The following is a 25,844-nucleotide window of genomic DNA, read 5'->3' as shown; positions in this document are numbered from 1 at the left end:
GGCGATATTTAACTATGTTTAATATCAAAATCAATGGATCCGAGACCCAGCTTGAAAAAGGGGATAAAATATTTGATTTCTCGCAAACCGTCTAATGTTTAAACCTGTTTTTGTGCTTTCAAGCTCATGAAGACGAGTGCAGGTTTTAAAGCAATTATTTGTTTATGTTAAGACTGTGGTCATCCGGTATCGCCGAAGAATGGGAATGTGGCATATGAAGACACAAAGTTTCAAGCTATTGCACAATACACATGTGACACCGGTTATTCCTTGATCGGCAACAATTTAAGGATCTGCAACAAAGATGGAATGTGGTCAGACCAGCCTTATTGTCAAATTAAAGGTATAAACAAATGTGCATAGGTCTTAATGATATACATTTATTGCTATCTGTGTCTAGAAGAATGGCCATGCTCATTTGGGAACTACATACTTCGAAAGCAATAGGCTTTATTCCTGTAATACTGGTTATGACATAAGCTGTGCGAAAAGCCGAGAGTTTTTGTATGATGGTACATGAAGCAGAGAAGACCCATTATGTACGAGCAGAGGTAGAGATCCCATGTTTTGCCGTTTGCATTGCGAAACGTTTTAGTCACTTAAATTCAAAAATAATGATACAAGCATCGTTTGATAATCATTAATCGATATTGGTTTACATAACGTTTTGTTTCGCTTGCGTGTTGTGTCATTGTTTTTTTTATCTTGGTAAAAATATCATAGAAAATATTTGACTTCTTGAATAGTCTCTATTGTTTCTATTGCACTTGACCTAAATTAACGTACGTTATTCCAAATAATATTTCAGAATGCGGCCATTTGGTGCATCCAGTTAATGGAACTGTTAGTTACAGTAATATGACTTACGGCGCAACAGCGTTTTACGTTTGCGAAACGGGATACGATCTAATCGGAGACGATAAAACGGAATGCTTAAGTAACGGTTCTTGGAGTGAACCTCCCCCAGCCTGTTATATAAAAGGTACATTTTCCCCACATGTGTCCTATCTTAACATCTTGAATATTTTATACCCACTCACATGAATAATTTAATGATTACAATTTTAAACGCATTTTCGTATTTTTCAGACTGTTTTGACCCTCACGAGCCGTCAAATGGTACAGTGACGTACGTCAGCACCACATATGGATCGCACAGTCAATACAAATGCGATGACGGATTTGATTTGATTGGCGGGTTCTTATCGACATGTACAGCACATGGTAACTGGAGTGATCCAGAAATATTTTGCCAAATCAAAGGTTAGTGTCACGACATAATTTGGATATGTTCATATGTGGGAGTATCGGTCTTGTATGGCGATATTTAACTATGTTTTATATCAAAATTATTGGATCCGAGGACCAGCTTGAAAAAGGGGATAACTTGTTGGATTAATCGCAAACCGTCTATGTTTAAATCTGTTTTATACTCCATAGCTCATGAAGGCAAGTGCAGGTTTTAAAGCAATTATTTGTTTATGTTATGACTGTGGTCATCTGGTACCACCGAAGAATGGGAATGTGGCATATGAAGACACAGAGCTTCAAGCTATTGCACAATACACATGTGACGCCGGTTATTCCTTATTCCATTGCAGCACTCGGACGTTGACTTATACATACATGTGGATAAACAATGCTGTTTATCATATGTAACATTCAAAAATCATTTCAAATTAAATATTTGAGATCATAAGCATATGTTCTTCCAGAGCTCTTATTGTGGAATTTAATCAATTCAAGAAGCAAATATTATTTGCTTACACTAATTGACACACGCGTACACAAAAACGATAATTAAAAATAATACTGATTGCTGATCCAATTAATATCCCAATAACATCAATAATATAATTTATAACACTTTCAATCCGATCGATCAAACGTTCCAAAGCTCAATGAGTATTTAGCGCTTTAAACCACCCATGTAGAACTAATAACACGCCACGTACTGGACATTATATCAAAGCAAGGGAAATAATTATCTCCCTATTCATAATTACAAGCTTAAAAATTTATATTCCCTAAGCCTTGCGCATATAACATTGTTTTAAAAAATACTGGGCTTATCCCTGTTGTGATCCATGACGTTTTTGTGTAACTTGTTACTATGCTACATGTATGTACGCTATGACTTTTGTAAATTAACGTTTGTTATGTACATGATATTTGAATATCTATGTTTTATATTATACTTGTAAATATGATATGCTCTACGTTACTGGAGGAATAAAACGTAACTATCTATCTACTAGTGTACTATCATAAATGATGTATTTATTTTAAATCACTAATTACTGTTTATCCCATTACACGCATGGTGTAATTAAATAGATTGCAATGAGCTAGAAGAACCAGCAAACGGGAAATTCGTAAGGAATGGAACTACTTACGAATCAGTTGGAGTTTTTTACTGTAAAAATGGGTATGATCTTATTGGTGACGATACGGTTTATTGTCAAGATTCTGGTGAATGGAATGGTACAACTCCATTGTGCAAGATTAGAGGTCAGTATTGCATTTTGTTTAGAAATCATAAATCAATGTATCGACGTTGTGCATTTTTCGCAAGTTTATTTTGTTGTCGGAATTGGCTTTGGTTTCAGCAAAAGCAACAATCCAGCACGTATTTAGAAAGTCGTACACATGATAATAACGGTGTTGTTGTATGTAAAATAACTGTTAAAGCATACATGTCAAATTAATATACATGTTATCGTCGGCACCAGCTTGCGTTAAAAATGTTACGCGTGTGAAATGGTTATTTAAAATACATTTATACGTATATATAAATGACATTTGTTCGATCTGAAGACAATACTCTGAATGAGTAATTTTTAATATTTCAGAATGTCCAGTTCCAGATGGCATAAACAATGGCTTAGTAAACTACACTGCTCATGAGTTTATGTCGGTCGTTGCATATGAGTGTTATCCCGGATATGTGTTAGTTGGGGATGCGACCAGGACATGTGAAAGCAATGGAAACTGGAGCAGTGTTCACCCTGTCTGTACAATAAAGGGTAAGCATAACAAAGTCAATCCAACGACGTAAGCAAACATATACATTTCCGAATATCACGTCTGATATGATAACGGAAGCAATTTTTCTAATATATTTCTATAACTCCTAATTATATAATGATATAAATGTATATTATGTTGATTATAGCCTTGTGTGGTTTGTTGTTATCATTTTTTGCACTTGATACGAATAGTTTGGTCGGTCCAATGGGATAGTATTTGCATAGAGCTGAATAGGAAAACGGAAAATACGATTTACCTTTATGTTATAGGGAGGTTCTAGATGAATACAATGCTTGATCAGTGATGATCTTTGGGAAAGAAAGCTGGATTGCGTAGCAACAAAGTTTATCAATATTCACTAAATCCTTGAAAAATGAATTATGTAGGATATTAAAATTAACTACCAGACAATTGACCTCATTTAGCATGATGGCTAAATGTCATATCTCAGTCAACCACGAGACTCAAACTGAATTTCATTTTAACAAAGGATAGTTACTTATGTTTGCAAAAAGACCAACCAAAATGGATTCGTCAATTAGTAATACATAGAACGATCGCGATGCTATTGTAACCGAATAGAGAGTCACTATGTAACGCCTTTACGGTGGATTCGGACATTTGTTTATTCTCCAAAGCGTTAAGTTTGCCGTTCACGCGAGCGTATTTAAAACGGCGATTTAATTCTTCACCAAGTGAGGTGAAATCAATTCAAATTGGACGTGTGTAAATGGGTTGCAGTATAATGAGCACGTCTTTTCTGTGTAACGTTATAACGCGAAACCACTGTTAACGGAAAACCGTTGTTGCTTTATGCGTGAAGTCTATGAACAGGCCATAAATGTTGAAACGAGTTGAAATTCAATTGTTGGTTTTGGGCAGAGCAAAGCACGATCATTCGGTGCTTCAAATATTAAGTTCTATTGCAAACAGTAGTATAACATGGGACATTGTGTCTGCTTTTTCAGATTGTGGACAGCCCCTTATTCCTACAAATGGATCTGGTGAATATAACACTACCACATACGGCTCCCAATTGGTGTATTACTGTGATCCGGGCTTCGATGCGAACTCAAACGATTCTTCCCTTTGTACTGAAAACGGAACCTGGAGCACGTCTAATATCCAATGTTTAATAAAAGGTTCTTGATTTCTAGTGATTCCCTTTGTGTTTGCGGTTCACCAATTCAAAGTGACAATATTTATGTGAAAACCTAAAATGAAGTAATAGGTAGTTAAATAGCATTCGCATTATTATAAACTGTATTGTCATATTTATGCCATTAAATATTTTCGTCTTATTAAAGTCTTTAGGTTTCGGTTACTGTTGTATTGTTGTCATGAGACAATGACATTTTTAAACACTTTTGACGCAAGAGATTTGAATCAAATTACTATTTTTGATTTAAGATTGTGGCCCAATTTCCCCTCCAACGAACGGAACCGTTGAAATATCTGACACTGTGTATCGTTCTTCCGCCATGTTCAACTGTGACCTTGGTTACACCTTGCACGGTAACAACACGGCTGAATGTTTAGAAGACGGTCAATGGAGTTATGGTGGACCTTCTTGCGAAATCAAGGGTAAAAAGTCGTTTATACCGGATTTGTGTACATGTGTACATTTTCGATTTGTTTTTACAGCATTGGCCGTACACGATATTTGAGGTCATGTGAAAACATGGCTCAGTATCTTATATATTTTACACGTGAAAATACCTCCTGTTGTAATTGTTTTTCAATGAGTCAAACAGATCCATCGTCTTAATTTAGCATGACCTTCAAACCCAATTAAACGGAAATTCGCAATGAACTACTAAATTTTCAGACTGTGGACCAGTTGAGGAATTTTCAAATGGAAATGCAATACAGGCTGAAGGGACGACGTACGGAGCCCGGGTCTGGTTTACTTGCAATGATGGTTATACTTTCGCAGGAAATGATACAACATCATGCACATATACTGGTGAATGGGACAGCAAGGTGCCGTTCTGTCAAAAGATAGGTATCATGCAATTTGTTCGCAAAATACTAACCCATATGTATCGAGAAGAATATAGGATTACATACAACTTATTTATGTTATCATTTGTAGAGTCCCTTGTTTCCGTTCCTTTCACTTAAATATATCAATAGTGTTATAATTTTCTGCAGGGGAATTAGTATAAAAGTTTCTTTTAGTTTGTATCTTGAACACTTGTTCAGACTTCGATGAATCTACTATGATTTATTATGTCAGACATTGTTTCCTTTATGTGGATTATGTTTTTTCATCAAGGACATGTGCAGTTTTTACTTACTTATTAGAACGTCGCTATGACTGTTGAAGAAACATTTTAATTTTCTCAATTATGAAAATACGAATTGTATTCACCGTTTAATTGCTCACCTACAGGTTTTCCATTAGTCTTAACTTTCTACTTTAGTCTCCTTTTGGGGCCTTATGAATTATGCTTTTTTTAGAAAGCAGTGTTGCTGTTGTGGTCGGTGTAATCGGAGGAATCGTAGGACTTTTATTTCTGATCGTTACTGTAATATTAGCTGTTTTCATGGTGCGGAAGTTCTCCATGAACGGACATAGACGTCTGGATGGGTCTGTACTGTACTGAATATTAAACGTTAAACGTTTTCTTTGAAATGTATAACCTTAAAATTAACAGCACTATACAACAAACAAAGTTATCACATTCATTGAAACAGAACTGTGTATAATTTGCCATTGTTACCGAATCTTTAATTAACATTTACCAAAAAAAAAAATATATATATGCATATTCATCTTAAACCGAGAAAGGATTTACAAATTTCTAAACATTAAGTGCAGTTTTTTGGTTTAAATTTCTATAATATACGACAAGTTTAAAACTTTGAATTTCTTTATTTATGCATAATGCGAGCTAGGCTCGAGCAATTAAGCACAGATAGTACATTTTTAGTGAATGTGATACTTCCAAATGAATATTTCGACATTAACAACGTATTACACTCATTTAAGTGATCAATTGGAAGAAAGAGATTATAATGGGCCCAAGTCTACAGCGACCAATCCTTTGTACAGTGATAGCTCCCTATGATCACGTACGTATACTTTATTATGTATGTAATAATAAAATTACGTTCTTCACTTGTTGCTAAGTGGACAAATAACTGAATGTGAATATGATTGTTTTCAAGTTAATTTCCAGTAATTGCAGTTAGAAATTTAAATCATAAACAAATAACATTAGTCAATTGGTGTTTATAAATTGTGAGCATGTTAAAGATTTGGATTGTAGCCAAACTTCTTCAAGTCAGCCATCAGAGTAAGTTATTCCATCATCTCGTTTACTCTACATATTCCTTGTTTTAAAAAAGCTATAGGGTAGATATGGGCAGTAAATTGATAACGTTACACCCACTCTCTCAATCTAGTGGATTAAATGAATGAAATGTTATTATTGGACAGATGACTGCGGAGTACAACATTTAGAGACTGAAAATGGCATGACAAATACAAATGTTTTGTCCTTACTAATTGGTATACTCTAATGTAAAACATTGATATAAAGAAACATCTATATACATGAAACTAAAAAAAATAGAATAAATCAAAAGGAAGAAAGAGAAACATTGAGAAACATGCACATTATCCCATATAATATATGGAATACATGAATATATATTTGTAATTGTATGCGTGATTGTTATATATTTTCAGTATGCGAACGCTTACAGATGAAGTCAATAACAGCGAATCTAGAAACGTCTTTATATAAATAGTGTATTGTTTGATTAGCGGTTGCTTGCTTAAAACCCTCTTTTTTGCCAAATAAACGTTTATGATCTCCAGAGACACATATTTTGAGCATAATCAAAAGGTGTAAACGGAAAATACAAAAGTGATATGTTCCCAATACTAAACATTTTAAAGGTTTGCTTTATTATTTTTTGCTTCAACTGATGCTCATATGTATTCTGTGTTTGCACATATCTTCATTTATTTTAATGAGTGTGTCTGTGTGTTAACATGCTGACCTAAGCACAAACAAGATGAATGTTGCACAATGCTTCAACGGATTACGTTTTGTTTGATAACATTGTATGTAAATTGTGATAAATATATCATGTTTTAAATGTATGTGGACTTTTCTATGATATGAGAAATGCTTTACGTAATTTGAATTCTATTGATGATTTCTATATGTGTGTGTGCGTGTGTGTGTGTGTGTGTGTGTGTGTGTGTGTGTGTGTTTAAAGGTATATTGTCAAGAGAAACAAGTGCCTAACTGCGAAAGGAATAGCCCTAAATAGCCACCACTAAGCCCAGTTCCTTTTCATATTATTTGATCATGAAGTGAAAATGACCGTGTAAAAAGTTCTTAAAAAGTTTCAACACGTTTTGAAAGAATAATTAAATCTGTTGCTTTGTCATTTCATATTAATACTGATAGTTTTAAAAGATATGGTTAACAAAATGCATTAAGGAACTTGTTAAATAGTTTGCAAAATTGTAAAAAAGAGTATAAGGTCGTAAACATTGTTTGTCGGTAAAAAGCTAAACATATCTTTTATTTCGAATGTTTCATGGAATCGGACAGTAAACAAATATTGACTTGACTTGAAAAAAGTGTGTTCCTAGTATCTTTAAAGCCGCCATTATACGTAGAAGAGGATCACAACCTAGAAAGTGTTTGCATCATTTGAATAATTATTTGATTAAACTGTTCTGTACGGTTTTGAATTGTTTTGTTAATAATATTAATAATATCAAATAAACTTAATTCTTTTTAATACTTTGTATAATTAAATCAAACTTAACAACCATGTCATTGTTCAGAAGAGAGTGAATATGTACATGTACAAAAATATGTTGTTTCATTGATTAATTTTAGTTGTGTGTAACATTGAATTTATTTAACCTGTAACAGAGTGTAAAATAAACAAAACTAACAAAAATCTTTGTAAACTTTTGACCATCTTAATTTAAGACAATTTTATTTTAATTTCACCCATTATCAGGTTAAGCTGACATTTTGAGACAAACGTTTTTATGTTGAGAACATCGTCATAATTTAAAGGGAATGTCATATATGGGTTTGACTTCGTTGCCATATTCATTAAGATGATTCATTGGGATGGGGTATACAATGTTCTTTTGATAAAGAATGTTAGTGTGTCTCTTGTGAAGCATAGCGTGTAAGTACGGATTACTTTCTTCGGCGAAGTCGCCATTTGCGCCACAATCCTAGGCGCCACGCTTTCGATTCCGATCAGTAACTTCAGAATTACTTGTTGTAGCCCCAACATTTATAGGCACATCGTTCATGATCAGTAAAATGGCATTTAATCATTTAGGTGTCCGTAGATCAAAGCTCAATATGACTTTAGGCAAACGATTTCCGCTCAATAACTTAAATGATTTATTGTAGTGCACATTAGTGGTCGAGTTACAAACCGAAACGTATTAAAGAGGTCCTGCACTCGTGCCGTCCTAGCTCACGTTTCAATAAAGTTCTTAAGTCATTAATATTTATATGATAAACTACTGTAGTCAAACGTCTAAACGTAATCCCTGAAAACAAAATCAAACAATCACTAGCCAGAAACATGGAACAACAGCACAGAACTTCAAAAACAAGACACTACATTTAAAATATATAAAAAAAACTAGGGTTGTTTAATCAAAAAGTGTTAGGTACCGCCTTGGAACGATCAGTAAAAGGTAAATCTAGTGGGGGTGTAACATATTTCAACAATCTCGAATAACGTAAATACGTAAATGGTAATACGTTTCGACAAAGGCCATTTATTTAAACTAGAACCATGGGCCGAAGTGATTTCCGATAGTGGCAATGTAGAATAGTGCTGTGGTCTTGTCGGCGTGGTATCATACAACGACTACAATGAAGCGGCGGAGCGGTTGTTTGTCGAGCTTGTGACTGAAGAAACAGACAAACAATGGAACACAGACAAGAGCGTATCAATCACTTATATCATCAAAACAGGCGCTGTCACTGCAATTTCTGACTGTTTTTACAATCCAATTGGCAGACCTCCTCATACATAAGGTTGAAACAACTGTCTGTGCCAGGGTACAAAAACGTCCTTAGTTCATTTAAGTCGGACTTAGAATCGAGTGGCATAATATTTCTAGAGACTATCTTTGATTTAAAAGATTAGAAAGATGTTGACTTGTTCATGGTGTAATGAAACATTACCCAGTTCACGATAAAAGATTTAAGGATTTTAAACGTAGAGTATCGAATGTCTTGACACACGCGTACACAAAAACGATAATTTAAAATAATACTAATTGCTGATTCAATTAACATCCCAATAGCATCAATAATACAATTTATAACACTTTCAATCCGATCGATCAAACGTTCCAAAGCTCAATGAGTATTTAGCGCTTTAAACCACCCATGTAGAACTAATAACACGCCACGTACTGGACATTATATCAAAGCAAGGGAAATAATTATCTCCCTATTCATAATTACAAGCGTAAAAATTTATATTTCCTAAGCCTTGCGCATATAACATTGTTTTAAAAAATACTGGGCTTATCCCTGTTGTGATCCATGACGTTTTTGTGTAACTTGTTACTTTGCTACATGTATGTACGCTATGACTTTTGTAAATTAACGTTTGTTATGTACATGATATTTGAATATCTATGTTTTATATTATACTTGTAAATATGGTATGCTCTACGTTACTGGAGGAATAAAACGTAACTATCTATCTACTAGTGTACTATCATAAATGATGTATTTATTTTAAATCACTAATTGCTGTTTATCCCATTACTACACGCATGGTGTAATTAAATAGATTGCAATGAGCTAGAAGAACCAGCAAACGGGAAATTCGTAAGGAATGGAACTACTTACGAATCAGTTGTAGTATTTTACTGTAAAAATGGGTATGATCTTATTGGTGACGATATGGTTTATTGTCAAGATTATGGAATGGTACAACTCCATTGTGCAAGATTAGAGGTCAGTATTGCATTTTGTTTAGAAAACATAAATCAATGTATCGACATTGTGCATTTTTCGCAAGTTTATTTTGTTGTCGGAATTGGCTTTGGTTTCAGCAAAAGCAACAGTCCAGCACGTATTTTGAAAGTCGTATTCATGATAATAATGGTGTTGTTGTATGTAAAATAACTGTTAAAGCATATATGTCAAATTAATATACATGTTATCGTCGGCACCAGCTTGCGTTAAAAATGTTACGCGTGTGAAATGGTTATTTAAAATACATTCATACTTATATATATAAATGACACTTGTCCGATCTGAAGACAATAATCTGAATGAGTAATTTTTAATATTTCAGAATGTCCAGTCCCAGATGGCATAAACAATGGCTTAGTAAACTTCACTGCTCATGAGTTTATGTCGGTCGTTGCATATGAGTGTTATCCCGGATATGTGTTGGGGATGCGACCAGGACATGTGAAAGCAATGGAAACTGGAGCAGTGTTCGCTCTGTCTGTACAATAAAGGGTAAGCATAACAACGTGGTGGAAAGTCAATCCAACGACGAAAGCAAACATTTACATTTCCGATAAACACGCCTGATATGATAATGGAAGCAATTTTTCTAATATATTTCTATAACTCCTAATTATATAATGATATAAATGTATATTATGTTGATTATAGCCTTGTGTGGTTTGTTGTTATCATTTTTTTGCACTTGATACGAATAGTTTGGTCGGTCCAATGGGATAAAATTTGCATAGAGCTGAATAGGAAAATGTAAAATACGAATTACGTTTATGTTATAGGGAGGTTCTAGATGAATACAATACTTGATCAGTGATGATCTTTGGGAAAGAAAGCTGGATTGCGTAGCAACAAAGTTTATCAATATTCACTAAATCCTTGAAAAATGAATTATGTAGGATATTAAAATAAGCTACCAGACAATTGACCTCATTGAGCTTGAAGGCTAAATGCCATATCTCAGTCAACCACGAGTCTCAAATTGAATTTCATTTTAACAAAGGATGGTTACTTATGTTTTCAAAAAGACCAACCAAAATGGATTCGTCAATTACTAATACATAGAACGATCGCGATGCTTTTGTAACCGAATATAGAGTCACTATGTAACGCCTTTACGGTGGATTTGGACATTTGTTTATTCTCCAAAGCGGTTAGTTTGCCGTTCACGCGAGCGTATTTAAAACGGCGATTTAATTCACCAGGTGAGGTGAAATCAATTCAAATTGGACGTGTGTATATGGGTTGCGGTATAATGAGCACGTGTCTTCTGTGTAACGTTATAACGCGAAACCACTGTCAACGGCAAACCGTTGTTGCTTTATGCGTGAAGTCTATGAACAGGCCATAGATGTTGAAACGCTTTGAAAATTCAATTGGTGGTTTTGGGCAGAGCAAAGCCACGATCATTCGATGCTTCAAACCCTTCTGACACTAAGTTCTATTGCAAATTCAGATTTAGCCACACAGATATGTGGAGAAATCATTGTTGAAGATATTTTGAGAAAGTGTAACAAAAGCCCATGTTATGGATTCATTGTAGTCGACGCTATAGACTGTAGCACAATAGAACAAATGGCTTTAATGGCTAATACCTATAATCACTATAATGGACACCGAACACGTCTTGTCAGGCTTGATTGACTTAACTGCCCTATTACAAAAGAATGACTGTGATCTTTTCGTCGCAATAGGAGTCAAAGGTTGTAAACCCCATGATCAACGACGAAAGTAATGACCCAGCAATATGAGACGCTCACTTCGAAAGTGCCATAAACATTGCCCAACACAATGCCATTGAGCCATCTTTTCAAAGAGTTGCGCAAAGCCAATTGACACCACCGGAATATAGACCTTAGTTCCAACAGAAGATAAACATGTTCCTGCCATTCATTGATCACCTGTCTGCAGAATTGGATGAACGCCTTCTTAACGCTAATACACGCTACTCGGCGCAGTATCCGCTCCCGAAGCGACTTAACCAGCTGTCAGAGGCGCTGCACGACTCTATCTTTGATACATACAACCGAGATCTTCAGCTCACGAGATGATGTTTCACAGAGAAGTTTGAAGATGGAGAACAAGGTATAAATATTCTTTGTTACTTACATACACACTTATATGTATTGTACATGTGTAGCGGTGGTGCAATAAAGCTGTATTCTTAGTATTTCTTTTCCTAAATTTTACCTGCGTATTACATATTTGGCTTGTTACAATAGTACTTACAGCCAAAAGTGTTAAAAGAAAAATACTACCCATATAATACTTGGATATTTACATAACCATCGTATTTTATCATTAAATTTTTACATCACACCGCCGACTTTTTAAACTTTTTTTTTATAATTGATGATATAAATAAATTTATATTTGCCAAAATACGAGAGACACTTCAAGATCGGTCAGTGTTGATGAGGCAGAAAAGCCATCCGATTTGTCTGACACAATCAGGGCCGATCAACAAGACCTCTATCCAGCCATTCAAAGTGTTGTGCTGGGTGATCTTTCAGAGTCATGAGAAGAGTTAAAACCTACCAACGCAACACCATGACCACCAGTAAATTGTCTTGCTTGTATATTAAGAGAAGCAACTTGACAGTGTGGGATAATTTTGTAAGACGCAAAAAAACAGGAAACTTGCGCTTGTGTTCGAGTGATTGTTTCATTGTGTCCATACAGAACAATACTAATAGCATCCGTTGCGATAAGTACCGGGTTTGTAGTGACTAAATGTTGAATGATGATGTTATAAATACTCGTGGTTTTTAAGGTTTTTTTTCAGGGCGTCAACAAGCATTAGCTTGTATAGCTGTATACATGCTGATCACACATATTATTGCTTTTTTTGCCTAAAAATGCATTGTGGTAGCTGTCAGCCATCATGATCATTTTATGATCAACCTCATTCCCTCTATATATCAATTAAACCATTATCTTTTTGTTGACAAAACTTTAATACGTTAAGGGGTCAGAATGCTCCGAGAAGTCACTACAGACAATCTGGTAAACAATAATTTTCCGGGGAAGTACTTGCGTACACATCACAAACCTTCTTGCTACGCCCCTGATATGAAGACTCGTGACAGAACCTATATTCCACGAATAAAACTAATTTTGTCATTTGTGCAAGTTCTTCAATCCGTGTATCAAATACTATTTGGCGTACTAACAAAATAGGTGTGAAGGTACTTTCTTCTAATATCGGAAAAGGATGGACAGACTATTAAATCTGGCATCATACTTCTGCGTAATATCTTCCTATTTACGGCGTTTGTGATTCGCCATACGAAATCAGACATATCAGGAAGTTTCAGATATACGTTTTGTTTCGTATTTATCATAACATCGTCTGCCTTCAGACAGATATGTTGCAAAACTATGTCGCTTATGATCAACTTTTTTGATATTTAAGTAGATTGTTTTTTAAAATAAGTTTGTTTCCAATGACAAGAAGATGTTAAATTTGATAGCTTTATTCGCGATTTGTTGTGTTGTATCAGGCACACATTTTAGAGGAGCAATCATAATGTGGGAACCCGACTCGGATTCGGTAAGATATGCGCAAATATGAAAAAAAATTTATTAAAATTAAAGTGTTCTCTGCGAAACAGACGGTTTATTATTTACTTTAAATGTAATGATTCTTACCTCAACTAACATTGTACATTATACTCAAAATTGTTTTTGGAAAGTATCTGATTATTCAGGATATTACGATGATTGAACAGTTTAATTAAGGATTGAAATTCATTTCGGTGGCATTAATGCGATCTTGAAAGCCCCGCTCAAAATAAAAATTCACGTTAGCCCCCAAAATGAATTTGAATCCTTATATTTTCAAGTTTTCTGCACACTTATTGTACTACAGTTTTTTTTCTTAGAATCATTAAAAAGGCTACATCACGCGTCACTGTACCATAGCATGGAACATTCTTTCATTTAATGACAAGCTTAAGTCTATTTTTTTAAAGAATTTTGACATTCTTTAGCTTTTACTAAAACTCGACAAGTTATTATGTGCTTGCACAAGGGAAAGAAAATAATTAAAAATATAAAACGAGATTAAACGAGTTAATCCCATTTAGGTAAGTAAAATATTTATTGTATTTTGATATTATACGTTACCTAATTAAATTTCAGGACACTTCAACTGTTATTCTTTTGTAAATTAACTATATAAATTTTAATGTATACCACCACTCCAGTTGTATTCCTGTCACCTTCAAGCTTTACGACGATAAGCAAACTTACCCTTAAATTAAATATAGTTTTTGATAGTAAGCCAAAGCGGACAACATTATGCTGCCGATGAGTCATTTCCCTTCATTTGCTTAAAGAATTTACAAGTCTATCCGAATTTGTTTAGAACGAATCACTGACACTCTTTTATTTTATGTCTTGAATTTCATAATTGATTACGTAGTAAATACAGCACTCCGTCCATTTCGATTTAAAAGCGAAAATTGAATTCACATGTGAACATTCCACGGGCCTTGGCCGAAAAACTGATAATCGCCGAACATAAACATGAACATAATCGTGGACATCCTATACAAATGTTTTACTCTATTAATTAACATATTTATTAATTGTATTTGTATTCACAAATTGTATCGTAACGTTTGAAATTGTTTATATGCAGTGTGCTATGCGCGTGCGCTAAACTAACATTTGCACAATACGTAGGTCGCCGAAATTACTATGCATCGTATCTTTGAAAAGTTTTTGCATTAGGTGCTCTGAATTGTTTCCCTCTGTCTGCAGATAGAGTTGGGATCTCTAATCATAGAAGTACTTGGGGTTTACCTTTTCGGTTTTTTATTATTATTTGTTTTATTGATAAGTTTCCTCAAGTTAATGCATACTTTGATAAGATTTACCTTTTGCGTTTTATCTATATTAAGGATTGTTGGGATAAGAGTAAGGTTTGTGCACATAAACTGGTTTAAACCCCCAGTAAATTTACATTTTACTGACCGTTCCAATGCTGTACCTAACAATTCTTGATAAACATACTAATTATTTTTATATATATATAGTATTTATGCACTGTGCTGTTTGTAGAGTGTTATGCTGTTCTATGTTTCTTGTTTTTGATTTTGTGTTCTATGTCTTTGGCGTTTGCCCATTGCCACTAAACCGGATTTATGTTTAAACTTTTTGCTACTGAGCATGTTTCTGTAGCTTTTTGCATAACTATTGGGTTTTGTTGGATCCAGTGCCGGCTTCTGTGCTAGTGCTAGCTCACATAAATGTATGTTTTGGCCAAGTGAAATGAGAGCTTGTGCAAACTCATATAAAATGAACAATTATAATAATGGTTACCCGTGCCAACTTATTAGTATCTTACATATACTACTTGAATAAGCGGAATAACTTCCGGAGTTGCGACAATTTGCGGCTTTACATGCCAAAATTGATTTTATGCTATACTTAATATTTTTGTCAATTAAGTGCGTAATAAACGTTTATGAATTTGTATTGCTCTTGTTCCTAATGAACATTGAAAGGACATGCTGCATCAATTACCTCAAGGTCAATAAAATGGTCCTTACAAGGTCAATGTGCAAACATGGCACCATATTTTAGATTTGCGCTTTACTTTTCTAGTATATGAAGCGAACGCAAGTTAATTTGTATCTTATTTGTCTTTAATTGGGTTGCAAAACTGTGGTATATTAGGGTCTGAGTAGGCATTTAATTAGAGTATATCATGAGTTTGTTTGACTTTGAATGTGCTTTATTGTTCAATTAAATTAATATACGATAGAGTACTGAACTGACTTAAGTATAAATCCCCTATACTTGACCGTGTTCACACTAAGACTTGTCAGACCCTTGAAGGGTTTTTGTAGATTCCTTCTGTGGTTAGGAATTCTGATTGTATGTTGGATTTTATTGAAGCTGCATTTGTATTTATTTGGAACTGGGTCGTAGGGACCATCATGTGGTACGTTTGACGCTAAAATAAATGTTATTGCAGCTGTTGTTGAGCACGTCTTGGCGTTTTTGGTAATGAGCGGGCTTTACTGTAGCGCAACTACCAAGAATCAAACAATTGTTTTCATTGTGAGTCTTATGATCATTGTCAGCGTCTATTTATTAGGATATATGCTGATAGTGATACCACGGTGGCAAATTTGCATCCGGGGAATTATGGAAATTGAAAACATTTATAGCTTAAAATAATGCATATATTTTTGTTTAAAGGAACAATTGAGATGATGTTGAAGCTGATAACGTTTGATATAGGTTGTGTTAATACCACTCTTATTTACCGAGCGATATGATGTTGCAGTTATGTAAGGAAAATGCCAAAATGTCAGACAACATTTAGATTGCACGTATACATGTTTGTTGAGTTCGAACGTATAAGCATTCCATTTTGATAGCACATGTGTTTCAATGAGAGACCAAATAGCTAAACATGAAACCAATTTGTTAAATCAGACCTAAATCGAACAGTTCAGTCCTTTGTTAAAACGATATGCCGAGAAACTTAAAAAAAATTTGACAAAGTTGTTTATTAACAGTTTCTTTCGTTAATTACATTATTTTTCAATATTTTACTTTAAAACCTTGCTAAACTCACAATCCCCTAGGTGGGAGATAAATTTCTGCGTTGGAGTGACATGAAATCCCCATGGAAATAAATATACCCCCATCCAGGCCTCGGACAAGTCGCACACGTTATCAGGTTATCTTACGGCAGTAATATGCCACCATGAGGTTGATGTCAATATGGCCTTGTGATGCTACTTGTTTTTTGTCAGGGTGTTGTCTGCAGTAATTTTATTGGATATTTTTTAGCCTAATGACTATAATTTTTATTTACGCGCACTACCTGTCATACAATCCGATTAAATGCGAGTAGTAACACTATCAGTATAATTGAAATTTTTATTGTTTTAAGATTCTGATTCACTTCCGGATTTCTTGGCGTCGATCTGGCGGGCACAGCTGTGATGACAATACCATCAGCTCAGGAAGCTTAATAGGGTCAGGAACTATGTCATGTTTATCTGGCTGCACAGGCGATGTTGGGTCGCTTCTGTACCAGTGTACAGACTATGACGCCACAGAAGACTGGACAACAGGAAGATACACTGTTCGGTATACACCAAGTGTGTCAGTTTTCTCATTTGGGTAAGACTCGCCATATGCTAGTATGGACAATTATCTTACGAGTTTATTTGTATCACATGCTATGCATAATATATCAGTCTTCACAAAACATATAAATATACATAATTTTCAAAACATTCACCAGGTATTCCGCATGTTGTTGGATCAGTACGCTGATAGTAGGCGCTGACAGCTCTTGGTCTTTCAAAGCGTCCGTAGACCTGACGCTGCGGTCGGATACTGGGCTAATTAACAGGTCCCCGACGGTTGAAATGGCGCCTGTTGTCGCTTTGTTACGAGGATGTGACTACGTTATAAGCCTTCCAGGTATTTTAGAAGAAACTTTGTAGAGTTTTTTTAATTATCGATTTGATACATTATACTGTTTATTTTGTTACATAGAGATTTCTTTATAATTATTCTGTTGTATTATATTAGTTAATTTTTATTTATTTATATGTTGACGCCATTAGGTATCTTGAAAACAATTTGTTTCCTAGAAAATCTTTGTTTGTGTTTTTTTCTAAATATTATTTCTGTATTTAGTTGGCGATGTTGATGGAGACATCGTTCGATGTCGATGGGCTAATGCAGCAGACGAGTGCAGTGGTGTGTGCAATGCGTTTGCTAATGCGATATTGGACCAGGTACAACGTTACAAATAAAGGATTTGTCATGAGTTCTGGAAATGTGTTAGTTAGCAATCCTTTGGCGAGCTTACTTACACATTTCCTGGACGAGATAAATTAAATTGTGTATAATATAACAACTAGTGTCAGTCGCTGACAGTATTGTTCTGACCAGTGCGGTCAATTCACCGAGATTTGAATGTAACCCTTCACAAGGGTCTCCATTCCAGAAAAAGAGATTTGGCGGATGATAATTGTCTATATATTCAATTATATATTTTGTACGAGTTTGTTCCCACGCAGGAAACCACATAAGCCTTATACAAGAGTGTAACTCTTGTGCAATGGACGTGTTTCTTGAGGGATTTTGCATTTTTCAAAATTTGCTTGGTAAACAAATGATAAATCACTAAAGATTTGTTATATTGACTATTAATTCAAACTGAAACAAAGTATTTTGTTTCTTACCTACTTGTTTAAGCAATCTGTTGCTGTTTTCATAACAGTCTTGGCAAGTAAAGCTGACTCTTAATTCAATAAGGAAAAGTAAACATTTGTGTGCCATCTGAAATGCCTCTTATTAGCTCATGTTCAACGCGCGTTATATATAAAGATAAATATATCCTTCTCGGAATAACATTGGCTGTAAATTATAATTTGGCGTATCGCTTATGAGCTGAACACCACAACGCAGTACCATTTCCGAAGTGCATCGCAGAAATGCAGTATACAGAAGAAATTAAAACTATATATCCGATTAGTTGAATTCCGATTGAAAATAATCTAAAGATCTATATTGCGACGTCTTACTTCTTTTGATGAAGTTATGATGTTAAATTTTGTCCAAAGCGTTATCAGCAAAACAATTGATTAAATAATGAACGTTTAAAGAATGTTTCTTAAAGAATCAAAAAAGAAATATCGATGTTTTTCTTCTATTCTTTCGATATAACATTAATTACTCTACGCAAATATATCATATAAACAAAACTTAATTGCAGATGTGTTGCCAATTTAGCCACTGCTTCTTTCAATTAAATTGTTTACATATATGCAAACTATTTTCTTACCAATAGATAAAGAGCTATGTTATGTTACACACATATTATACAAAACTGAATACGTGATGGTTGTATTAACCCGGAAACAACGTGTATTGATCAATTGAATGTATTTAAACATATTTTATTGACCATAAAACATGACTGAAAGATGTAAAGCAAGCAGTTTCTTGTCAGTATCAACTTACCTTTTACGTTTTTTCTTTATTCAGGATTGTTGGGATAAGAGTGAGGTTTGTGCACGTAAACTGGTTTAAACCCCCAGTAAAATTACATTTTACATTTTACTGACCGTTCCAAGGCGGTACCTAACAATCCTTGATAAACATGTCTTTATATATATATATAGTATGTATGCACTGTGCTGTTTGTGGAGTTTTGTGCTGTTCTTCTATGTTTCTTGTTTGAGATTTTTTGTTTTTGGTGTTCTATGTCGTTGGCGTTTACCCAGTGCCATTAAACCGGATTTATTTTTAAACTTTTTGCTACTGAGCTTGTTTCTGTAGTTTTTCACATACGTATTATACTAAATTTTCAGACAGCATGTACCATCTCGTATTCCGCTCGTCAAGGTGGGTATTTCGCGGTTGCCTTTCAAATTGAGGACTTTGCAAACACCGCTTCTACAGTGCCATTAAGCAGCATACCACTGCAATTTCTCGTTCACGTTATCACTTGCTCTGGATGTACATGTGAATCGGAACCGGAGTTTGTCGAACCAACATCTGATGCGAATGATTGTTTTGCAATCGAAGTAGGAGATCGATTTAATTTGACACTGAAAGCCAGGAGCAAGTGGCCGTAAGAAATAGTTCTGCCTTTTGATTGTGGTAGTAAAGACAGGTTGTTTGTTTATATACTATACTTTTCTGGCCGTTCAAGAACATGAAACCACACTTCTTGATTCCTAAACATATAATACTGACATCTTCGATGCTTGGGGATTTGACAAAAAGCCCTTTTCTTTTTAGAGGAATTTCATTATTTTTTTTTCTTTTGCAGACTGAGAAGTTTAACGACTATTTCACCGATCGGAATGGTGCGCTCGAATGTGGAACATACTTCTGACAATGTCTGGAACTACTTATCTGTCAACGTATCTTGGATACCAACACAGACCGACAGCGGGCGAGATCACAGTCTTTGCTATTACGCTACGGATAATAACCTCGGGTACTCAATATTTTCCTATCTCAGTGCAAACGAGAAAAAGAAAATGCGTCTCAAATATCACTTTCATTGAAAACACAAATATCATAACAAAAATCATTTTACCTCCTTTCTCTTTTAAGGTTAAGCAACGTGATCAGATGTATAAAAATACCCGTATCAGGTAAGGTGTTCATAATTGTCTTCATGATTATATATTCGATATTTTACGCGTATTTATTCATTGTTTCAAGTAAAAAATGAATTGAATATAATACTGTAAAGCATTTTGTTACAATATATCGTATGATTTTAGTGAAAGAACCAACGCCATTGCGAGTTGAACGTCAAGGAATTTCAAACACGTGGATTATCGTAATCGACCAGACAGTACGTTGTTTTTCGATTATTTTATCCTTTATATTTTTATTACACATACTTAGATAAAACACACACAAAAAACAAACAAACAAACAAACAAACAAAAACATTTAGTTCGTGCTTTTCGTTGAAATTGAGTTGTATCATTGATATAATAGCGGAGGAGTGAAAATATCAACTTAAGAACTACTTTTCAAATGAAAGGAAGTTATTTCCCTAAAGAAATGAATACTTCATCCTATATCTAATAAATTATGTCAAAATAATAATTTGATCTTTAAAAAGAATGCATATGTTTGAAAAAAGATTTTCCGGGAAATAAACACAATTAACAGTTTATAAGGGGAGTGACAATTCCATGTTTAAAAGTTGTTTTTTTTAAACTGAATGCTTAAACTTTGCTTCAGTACAAAACTTTAGACGAAAGCAAATTCGAACATAAATTCGATCTTATAGCATGTATTTAAAATATTTTACAAATTTCCGACTTTACGAACTTCGCGGGAAATCATACAACACCGCTGATTAACTGATAAACTAAAATACACCACGTCATGTCAACAACGAAGCTTAGCAACGAAAGCAGAATATAATTTTGGCGTTCACGAGGTGAAATATATTGTAATCTTTCACTGAAACGAAAAAAATATATTCTTTTATGCCGTGAATATTAAATGAATGTAATTGTTGATTTTCAAAAAGAGCGCACCAAATTGTATGCGAACGTAATGTCATTTCAGAAATGTCGTTGTTGAATTTGTGTCCAAGCGCCGTGCGCGTAAACGTTTGATTTGGAAATGAGAGCGGGCTAAAATTTCAAAACAGTGAAAAATATCAATTTGTTATTTTCACTGTTAGTATCAGTGAAATATCATTACACTGACAAATCTCTATAATCCAACGGAAAACATATAATAAAATACGATTTTACACTGAAAACAATAAATCCTGTTTATATTGATAACCCATAACTAGCTATTATTTTTTTAAAAGTTTAACCGTCCTACAAACTCAGCGTTTATCACGATGTATGAAAGCGAAAACAACACTGCGATAATCAGTATAGATGTATCTACGTCTTCAGATGTTATTTACGATCCTATCAACAGACGAATATCCGTGACATTTAACTATGTATTCGATATTGATAAGAAATACCACGTTTCCATTCCATCCGGTAAGTCTCGATAAACACAAGTCAGTTACTTTCATACCTTGCATGTAGTTTGAGCTTCAAGAATGTATAATATTTTTTCTTTTAAAGAAACTTCTTTTTATTTATGTTTAACATACAATATTTCTGGCAATCTTTGTATTTCAGGCCTTGTTAAAGGTTACGTAAGCTGCGGTGCTGTTTCACATGCAATCAATGATTCTTCGTTTTGGCCTATCGAGCTAAGTATGTTGGTTTATTGGTTGTACAAAATGAACACGTTACTTACTTTAAACGTAAGTGTTCAATGGTTCTGCAGTGTATATATTAGTATAACAAGAAACATTGCTCTATTTTGCCCTTTTCACTCAGAAATATCCAGGGCAGATTAATATTTCCTATGACATGCACATTTGTCATTTCAACTATTTCAACCACACCCCAAATGATTAATGCATAAGAAATGTATCACGAAATACTTGTTACAATATACAAACCTATACAATTTACTTGACAGACTGTGGAGACATATTCCTTGATAACGGCCATGTTGACACTTCTTATCCTTCTACTCTAACATACATATGTGATCCTGGTCATTTCCTGGTCGGGGACGAAAACCGCACGTGTCAATCGAACAGGTTATGGACAGGAACGAACTCAACGTGCAAGCCAAAGGGTTGTTTTTTTGCCTTTTCTCCAAATTCAAAAGTAACAATATATAAAATGCAATAAAAATCCTATGTATTGTGTACCTAACAGTCCTTGGTAAATATACCTAGTTTTTATAGTATATATGCACTGTGCTGTTTGTGGAGTTTTGTGTTGTTGTTCCATGATTCTTTTTTGCAAATTTTTGTTTTTGTGTTCTATGGCTTTACCCTGTGTCATTAAACACGGTTTATGTTTAAACTTTTGGCTACTGAACTTGTTTCTGTAGTTTTTCACATAAATATTGGTTTTTCACATATGTATTGTTTTAAAACGAGTGGTATTTTCCTATAGATTGCGGGTCATTCAATACTCCAGCGAATGGTCAGGCTTCCACTTCAATAACATTGTACAACACTCATGTGCATTTCACGTGTTATTTTGGATATCGCATTAATGGAAACATCACCATAATTTGTACCGAAGACGGGACATGGTCTAATAACCCACCCACTTGTGAAGTAGTAGGTGAGTATTTTGTTTACTTTGGCGTCTTTTGTGTGATTATATTCCCAATTCTTATTTGAAGAGAAGAATAGGCATTCTATTTAAATAAACCGTTCATTTTCTTGTGATGCATATGCAACTGTTTATTCTTAACGAACCAGACTGTGACATACCTCCACCATTGCTGAATGGCGCTTATACGACACCCAATGGTACGACGTATCTTCAAACAGCAACGTTTTCATGCAACAATGGGTATGACTTTGTTGGAACTAGTGATCGCCAATGCCTAGTCAATGGATCATGGAGCAGCGTTCATCAGTTTTGTATGATTAAAGGTAATAATCAAACGGCTTGGTTCAAAAGGTTTGAGCGATATGAGAATACCATATCATTTACATGTACGCATTTATTTTTTTCAAATTACATACGTTGATGGCGCAAAACGTTTGCATCCCCTCTGCGACAATAACCTTTTTGTAAGTTTATCGCGGTGTATTCAAACACACAATCAGTGTTATTACAGAGGTTTAATGTATATTGCAGACTGTGGACCACTTGTTTCTCCTCAAAATGGAAATGTACTTGTTGGTAACACAACCTACGGAGAAATAGCCACTTACACATGCGATTTTGGCCACGCTCTGATTGGGAATAATTCTCGCGATTGTTTAGGCAGTGGACAATGGAGTGACTCTGAACCAACATGTGTTTTAAAGGGTACGTGTATTAACATTCCATCCACTATTTTCGTTAACATAACAGTATCCTAGACTGCTTGTTTATTTTTTATTATGAAGATGTAAAATGCAACTAAGGATTTTGAAGGCATTGGATTTACAGCATCTTTATTTCGAATAATAGATTGCGGAACCTTGCCCGACCCGCCACAAGGATCCGTATATACGCCTTTCACAACATACGGGGCTTTTGCTCTATATGACTGTCAAAAAGGCTATCATATTGAAGGAAGCAAAACTAGACAGTGCCAAGTAAATGAGCGATGGAGTTCACCGGTACCCACCTGTATATTAACCGGTATGAAGTATTTCATATGTCAATTATTGGCTTCCTTCTTGTTTACAGTTTGAAAACGCATGAGCTATATAATATAATATTATATCTCTATCATGATCAACATCTTTGTCAGATTGCGGCAATCTTACTTCCCCTATAAACGGTGACGTGCTTTATACAGCGACGCTCTTTGATGACTGTGCCACATACTCTTGCAATGACGGATACGAGGTTGTTGGAGAACGCCGTGTATGTTGTCAAGAGAATGCTACATGGACGTCAATGGACACTGTTTGCATCATTAAAGGTATTATTTTCGTTGAGGTACTCAAGATCTGCATTAAATATCTAGCGCAACTCCGAAATAGAATTTGAATTGTTACGATTAGGAGATGTTCTATAGAGTCTTTTTAAACGTTTATAACACCCTTTTTTCGACTTTCGTTGTAACTTCATGGCGTATGACAAAAACATGCCTACGAACTTATAGCTGAAGGCAGGGCGGCAAATGGCGTTTTCGTAGATATATAGATGATTTAACTCGACACATAGTTTTTGGTCGAATGGAATATACGCAATTGTGTAAAGAGTTCATAGAAAAACCAATGGTTATCATTTTACACTTTTTCAGATTGCGGACCGCTGTATAATCCTGATGATGGTCGTGTTATCTATTCCAACACAACGTATGGTTCTCAAGCAACATTTGAATGTGATGTGGGGTACGAGGGGGTTGGAGCTAGTCAAATCGTCTGCCTTAGCAACGCATCTTGGAGTGAGAGCTCACCTTTTTGTAGAATAAAGGGTAAATTCTGCGTTTCATACCTTCATAGATTAGTAACGTGTTTTTTTTCATAGTTTGACTTAATGAAAATGTTGAAGTTGAATAAGCATCGTACCTCCAAATTGACGCCTCAAAGTACAAATCAGTATCTTACAGTATCAGGTTTTATCTTAACCGAGCATGAATACGTTTTAATACCCATGTTTGATTAATCAATTTCAGATTGTTATTCTCCTTCCGTACCGACTAATGGCTCGGCGTCATTTACAAACACAACCTATCAATCAGTGTGTGTTTATTCCTGTGACACTGGTTTCGATCTCATCGGTGACAACATATCCATCTGTCTTCAAGATGGTAATTGGAGCAGTCCATATACATATTGTCACATCAAAGGTATTGCAACCAATATGATCAAAAGCAATATGAAATAATGTTAAAAGTTTTGATTTAGAAAGCATATATGTTCTGTTGAAAGAGCAACACTTTTGGAATGCTAAAGTTAATTTGAGAAGTATACATATACTACCAGAAAGATTTGGTCTTTCAGACAGCTATATCTGTAGATTGTTAGCAAGCGGGCTTTGTGTTGACGTCTTTTACGTTGTTTTTACAGATTGTGGTCTTGTTTTGTCGCCAGAGAATGGCCATGCTCATGTGGACACTACATACTTCGAAAGTGTAGTTCAGTATTCCTGTAATATTGGTTATGACTTAACTGGTGCGCAAAGCCGAGAGTGTTTGTTTAATGGAACATGGAGCAGAGAAGACCCATTATGTACAATCAGAGGTAGAGATCCCATTATTTTCTGTTTGCATCGCGAAACGTTTTAGTCACTTCAATTCAATAATAATTAAACAAGCATCGTTTTATGAACATATCTAAATTGGTGTATATCGCGTGTTGTTTTGTTCGCTTACTTTACTTTCTGTTTGTTTGTCATCTGTTTTTATATCTCTATGACATTAAAAAGATCACAGAAAGTCTTTAGCTCCTGGTTTTCTCCTGCTGTTTCCTTTGTACTTAACATAATGGAATATACATCATTCCAAATAATCTTTCAGAATGCGGCCATTTGGTGCATCCAGTTAATGGAACTGTTAGTTACAGTAATATGACTTACGGCGCAACAGCGTTTTACGTTTGCGAAACGGGATACGATCTAATCGGAGACGATACAACGGAATGCTTAAGTAACGGTTCTTGGAGTGAACTTCCCCCAGTCTGTTACATTAAAGGTATATATTCCCACACGTGTCCGTTCTTTTACAGGATGTACATGCAAAGTTTTAACAATAATATTTCATAGCTTCGCATATGAATGCGTGAAAAATGAAATAATTACAATTGCAAAC

General features: G+C 34.8%; 1 protein-coding gene across 1 annotated transcript in view; it reads left to right on the top strand.

Moving 5' to 3' along the window:
• Positions 1–25,844, top strand: part of LOC128228376 (sushi, von Willebrand factor type A, EGF and pentraxin domain-containing protein 1-like) — a 42,521-nt gene that overhangs the window by 9,089 nt on the left and 7,588 nt on the right. The window contains exons 21-51 of the mRNA XM_052939665.1: positions 173–343; positions 809–982; positions 1,090–1,263; positions 2,338–2,511; positions 2,853–3,026; positions 3,999–4,172; positions 4,441–4,614; positions 4,859–5,035; positions 5,494–5,623; positions 6,026–6,093; positions 10,357–10,510; positions 13,162–13,216; positions 16,945–17,177; positions 17,302–17,483; positions 17,703–17,803; positions 19,385–19,647; positions 19,849–20,019; positions 20,139–20,179; positions 20,312–20,385; positions 21,370–21,553; positions 21,698–21,775; positions 22,047–22,208; positions 22,535–22,708; positions 22,849–23,025; positions 23,234–23,407; positions 23,552–23,725; positions 23,838–24,011; positions 24,336–24,509; positions 24,711–24,884; positions 25,105–25,278; positions 25,554–25,727. Of these exons, the coding sequence (XP_052795625.1) occupies positions 173–343; positions 809–982; positions 1,090–1,263; positions 2,338–2,511; positions 2,853–3,026; positions 3,999–4,172; positions 4,441–4,614; positions 4,859–5,035; positions 5,494–5,623; positions 6,026–6,093; positions 10,357–10,510; positions 13,162–13,216; positions 16,945–17,177; positions 17,302–17,483; positions 17,703–17,803; positions 19,385–19,647; positions 19,849–20,019; positions 20,139–20,179; positions 20,312–20,385; positions 21,370–21,553; positions 21,698–21,775; positions 22,047–22,208; positions 22,535–22,708; positions 22,849–23,025; positions 23,234–23,407; positions 23,552–23,725; positions 23,838–24,011; positions 24,336–24,509; positions 24,711–24,884; positions 25,105–25,278; positions 25,554–25,727 (4,857 nt within the window). The remainder of the gene's footprint in view (positions 1–172; positions 344–808; positions 983–1,089; positions 1,264–2,337; positions 2,512–2,852; positions 3,027–3,998; positions 4,173–4,440; positions 4,615–4,858; positions 5,036–5,493; positions 5,624–6,025; positions 6,094–10,356; positions 10,511–13,161; positions 13,217–16,944; positions 17,178–17,301; positions 17,484–17,702; positions 17,804–19,384; positions 19,648–19,848; positions 20,020–20,138; positions 20,180–20,311; positions 20,386–21,369; positions 21,554–21,697; positions 21,776–22,046; positions 22,209–22,534; positions 22,709–22,848; positions 23,026–23,233; positions 23,408–23,551; positions 23,726–23,837; positions 24,012–24,335; positions 24,510–24,710; positions 24,885–25,104; positions 25,279–25,553; positions 25,728–25,844) is intronic.

Source organism: Mya arenaria, chromosome 3 (assembly GCF_026914265.1).
Source record: "Mya arenaria isolate MELC-2E11 chromosome 3, ASM2691426v1".
In the NCBI taxonomy this organism is placed as follows: Eukaryota; Metazoa; Mollusca; class Bivalvia; order Myida; family Myidae; genus Mya; species Mya arenaria.
This window is presented reverse-complemented; position numbering and strand designations above follow the sequence as displayed.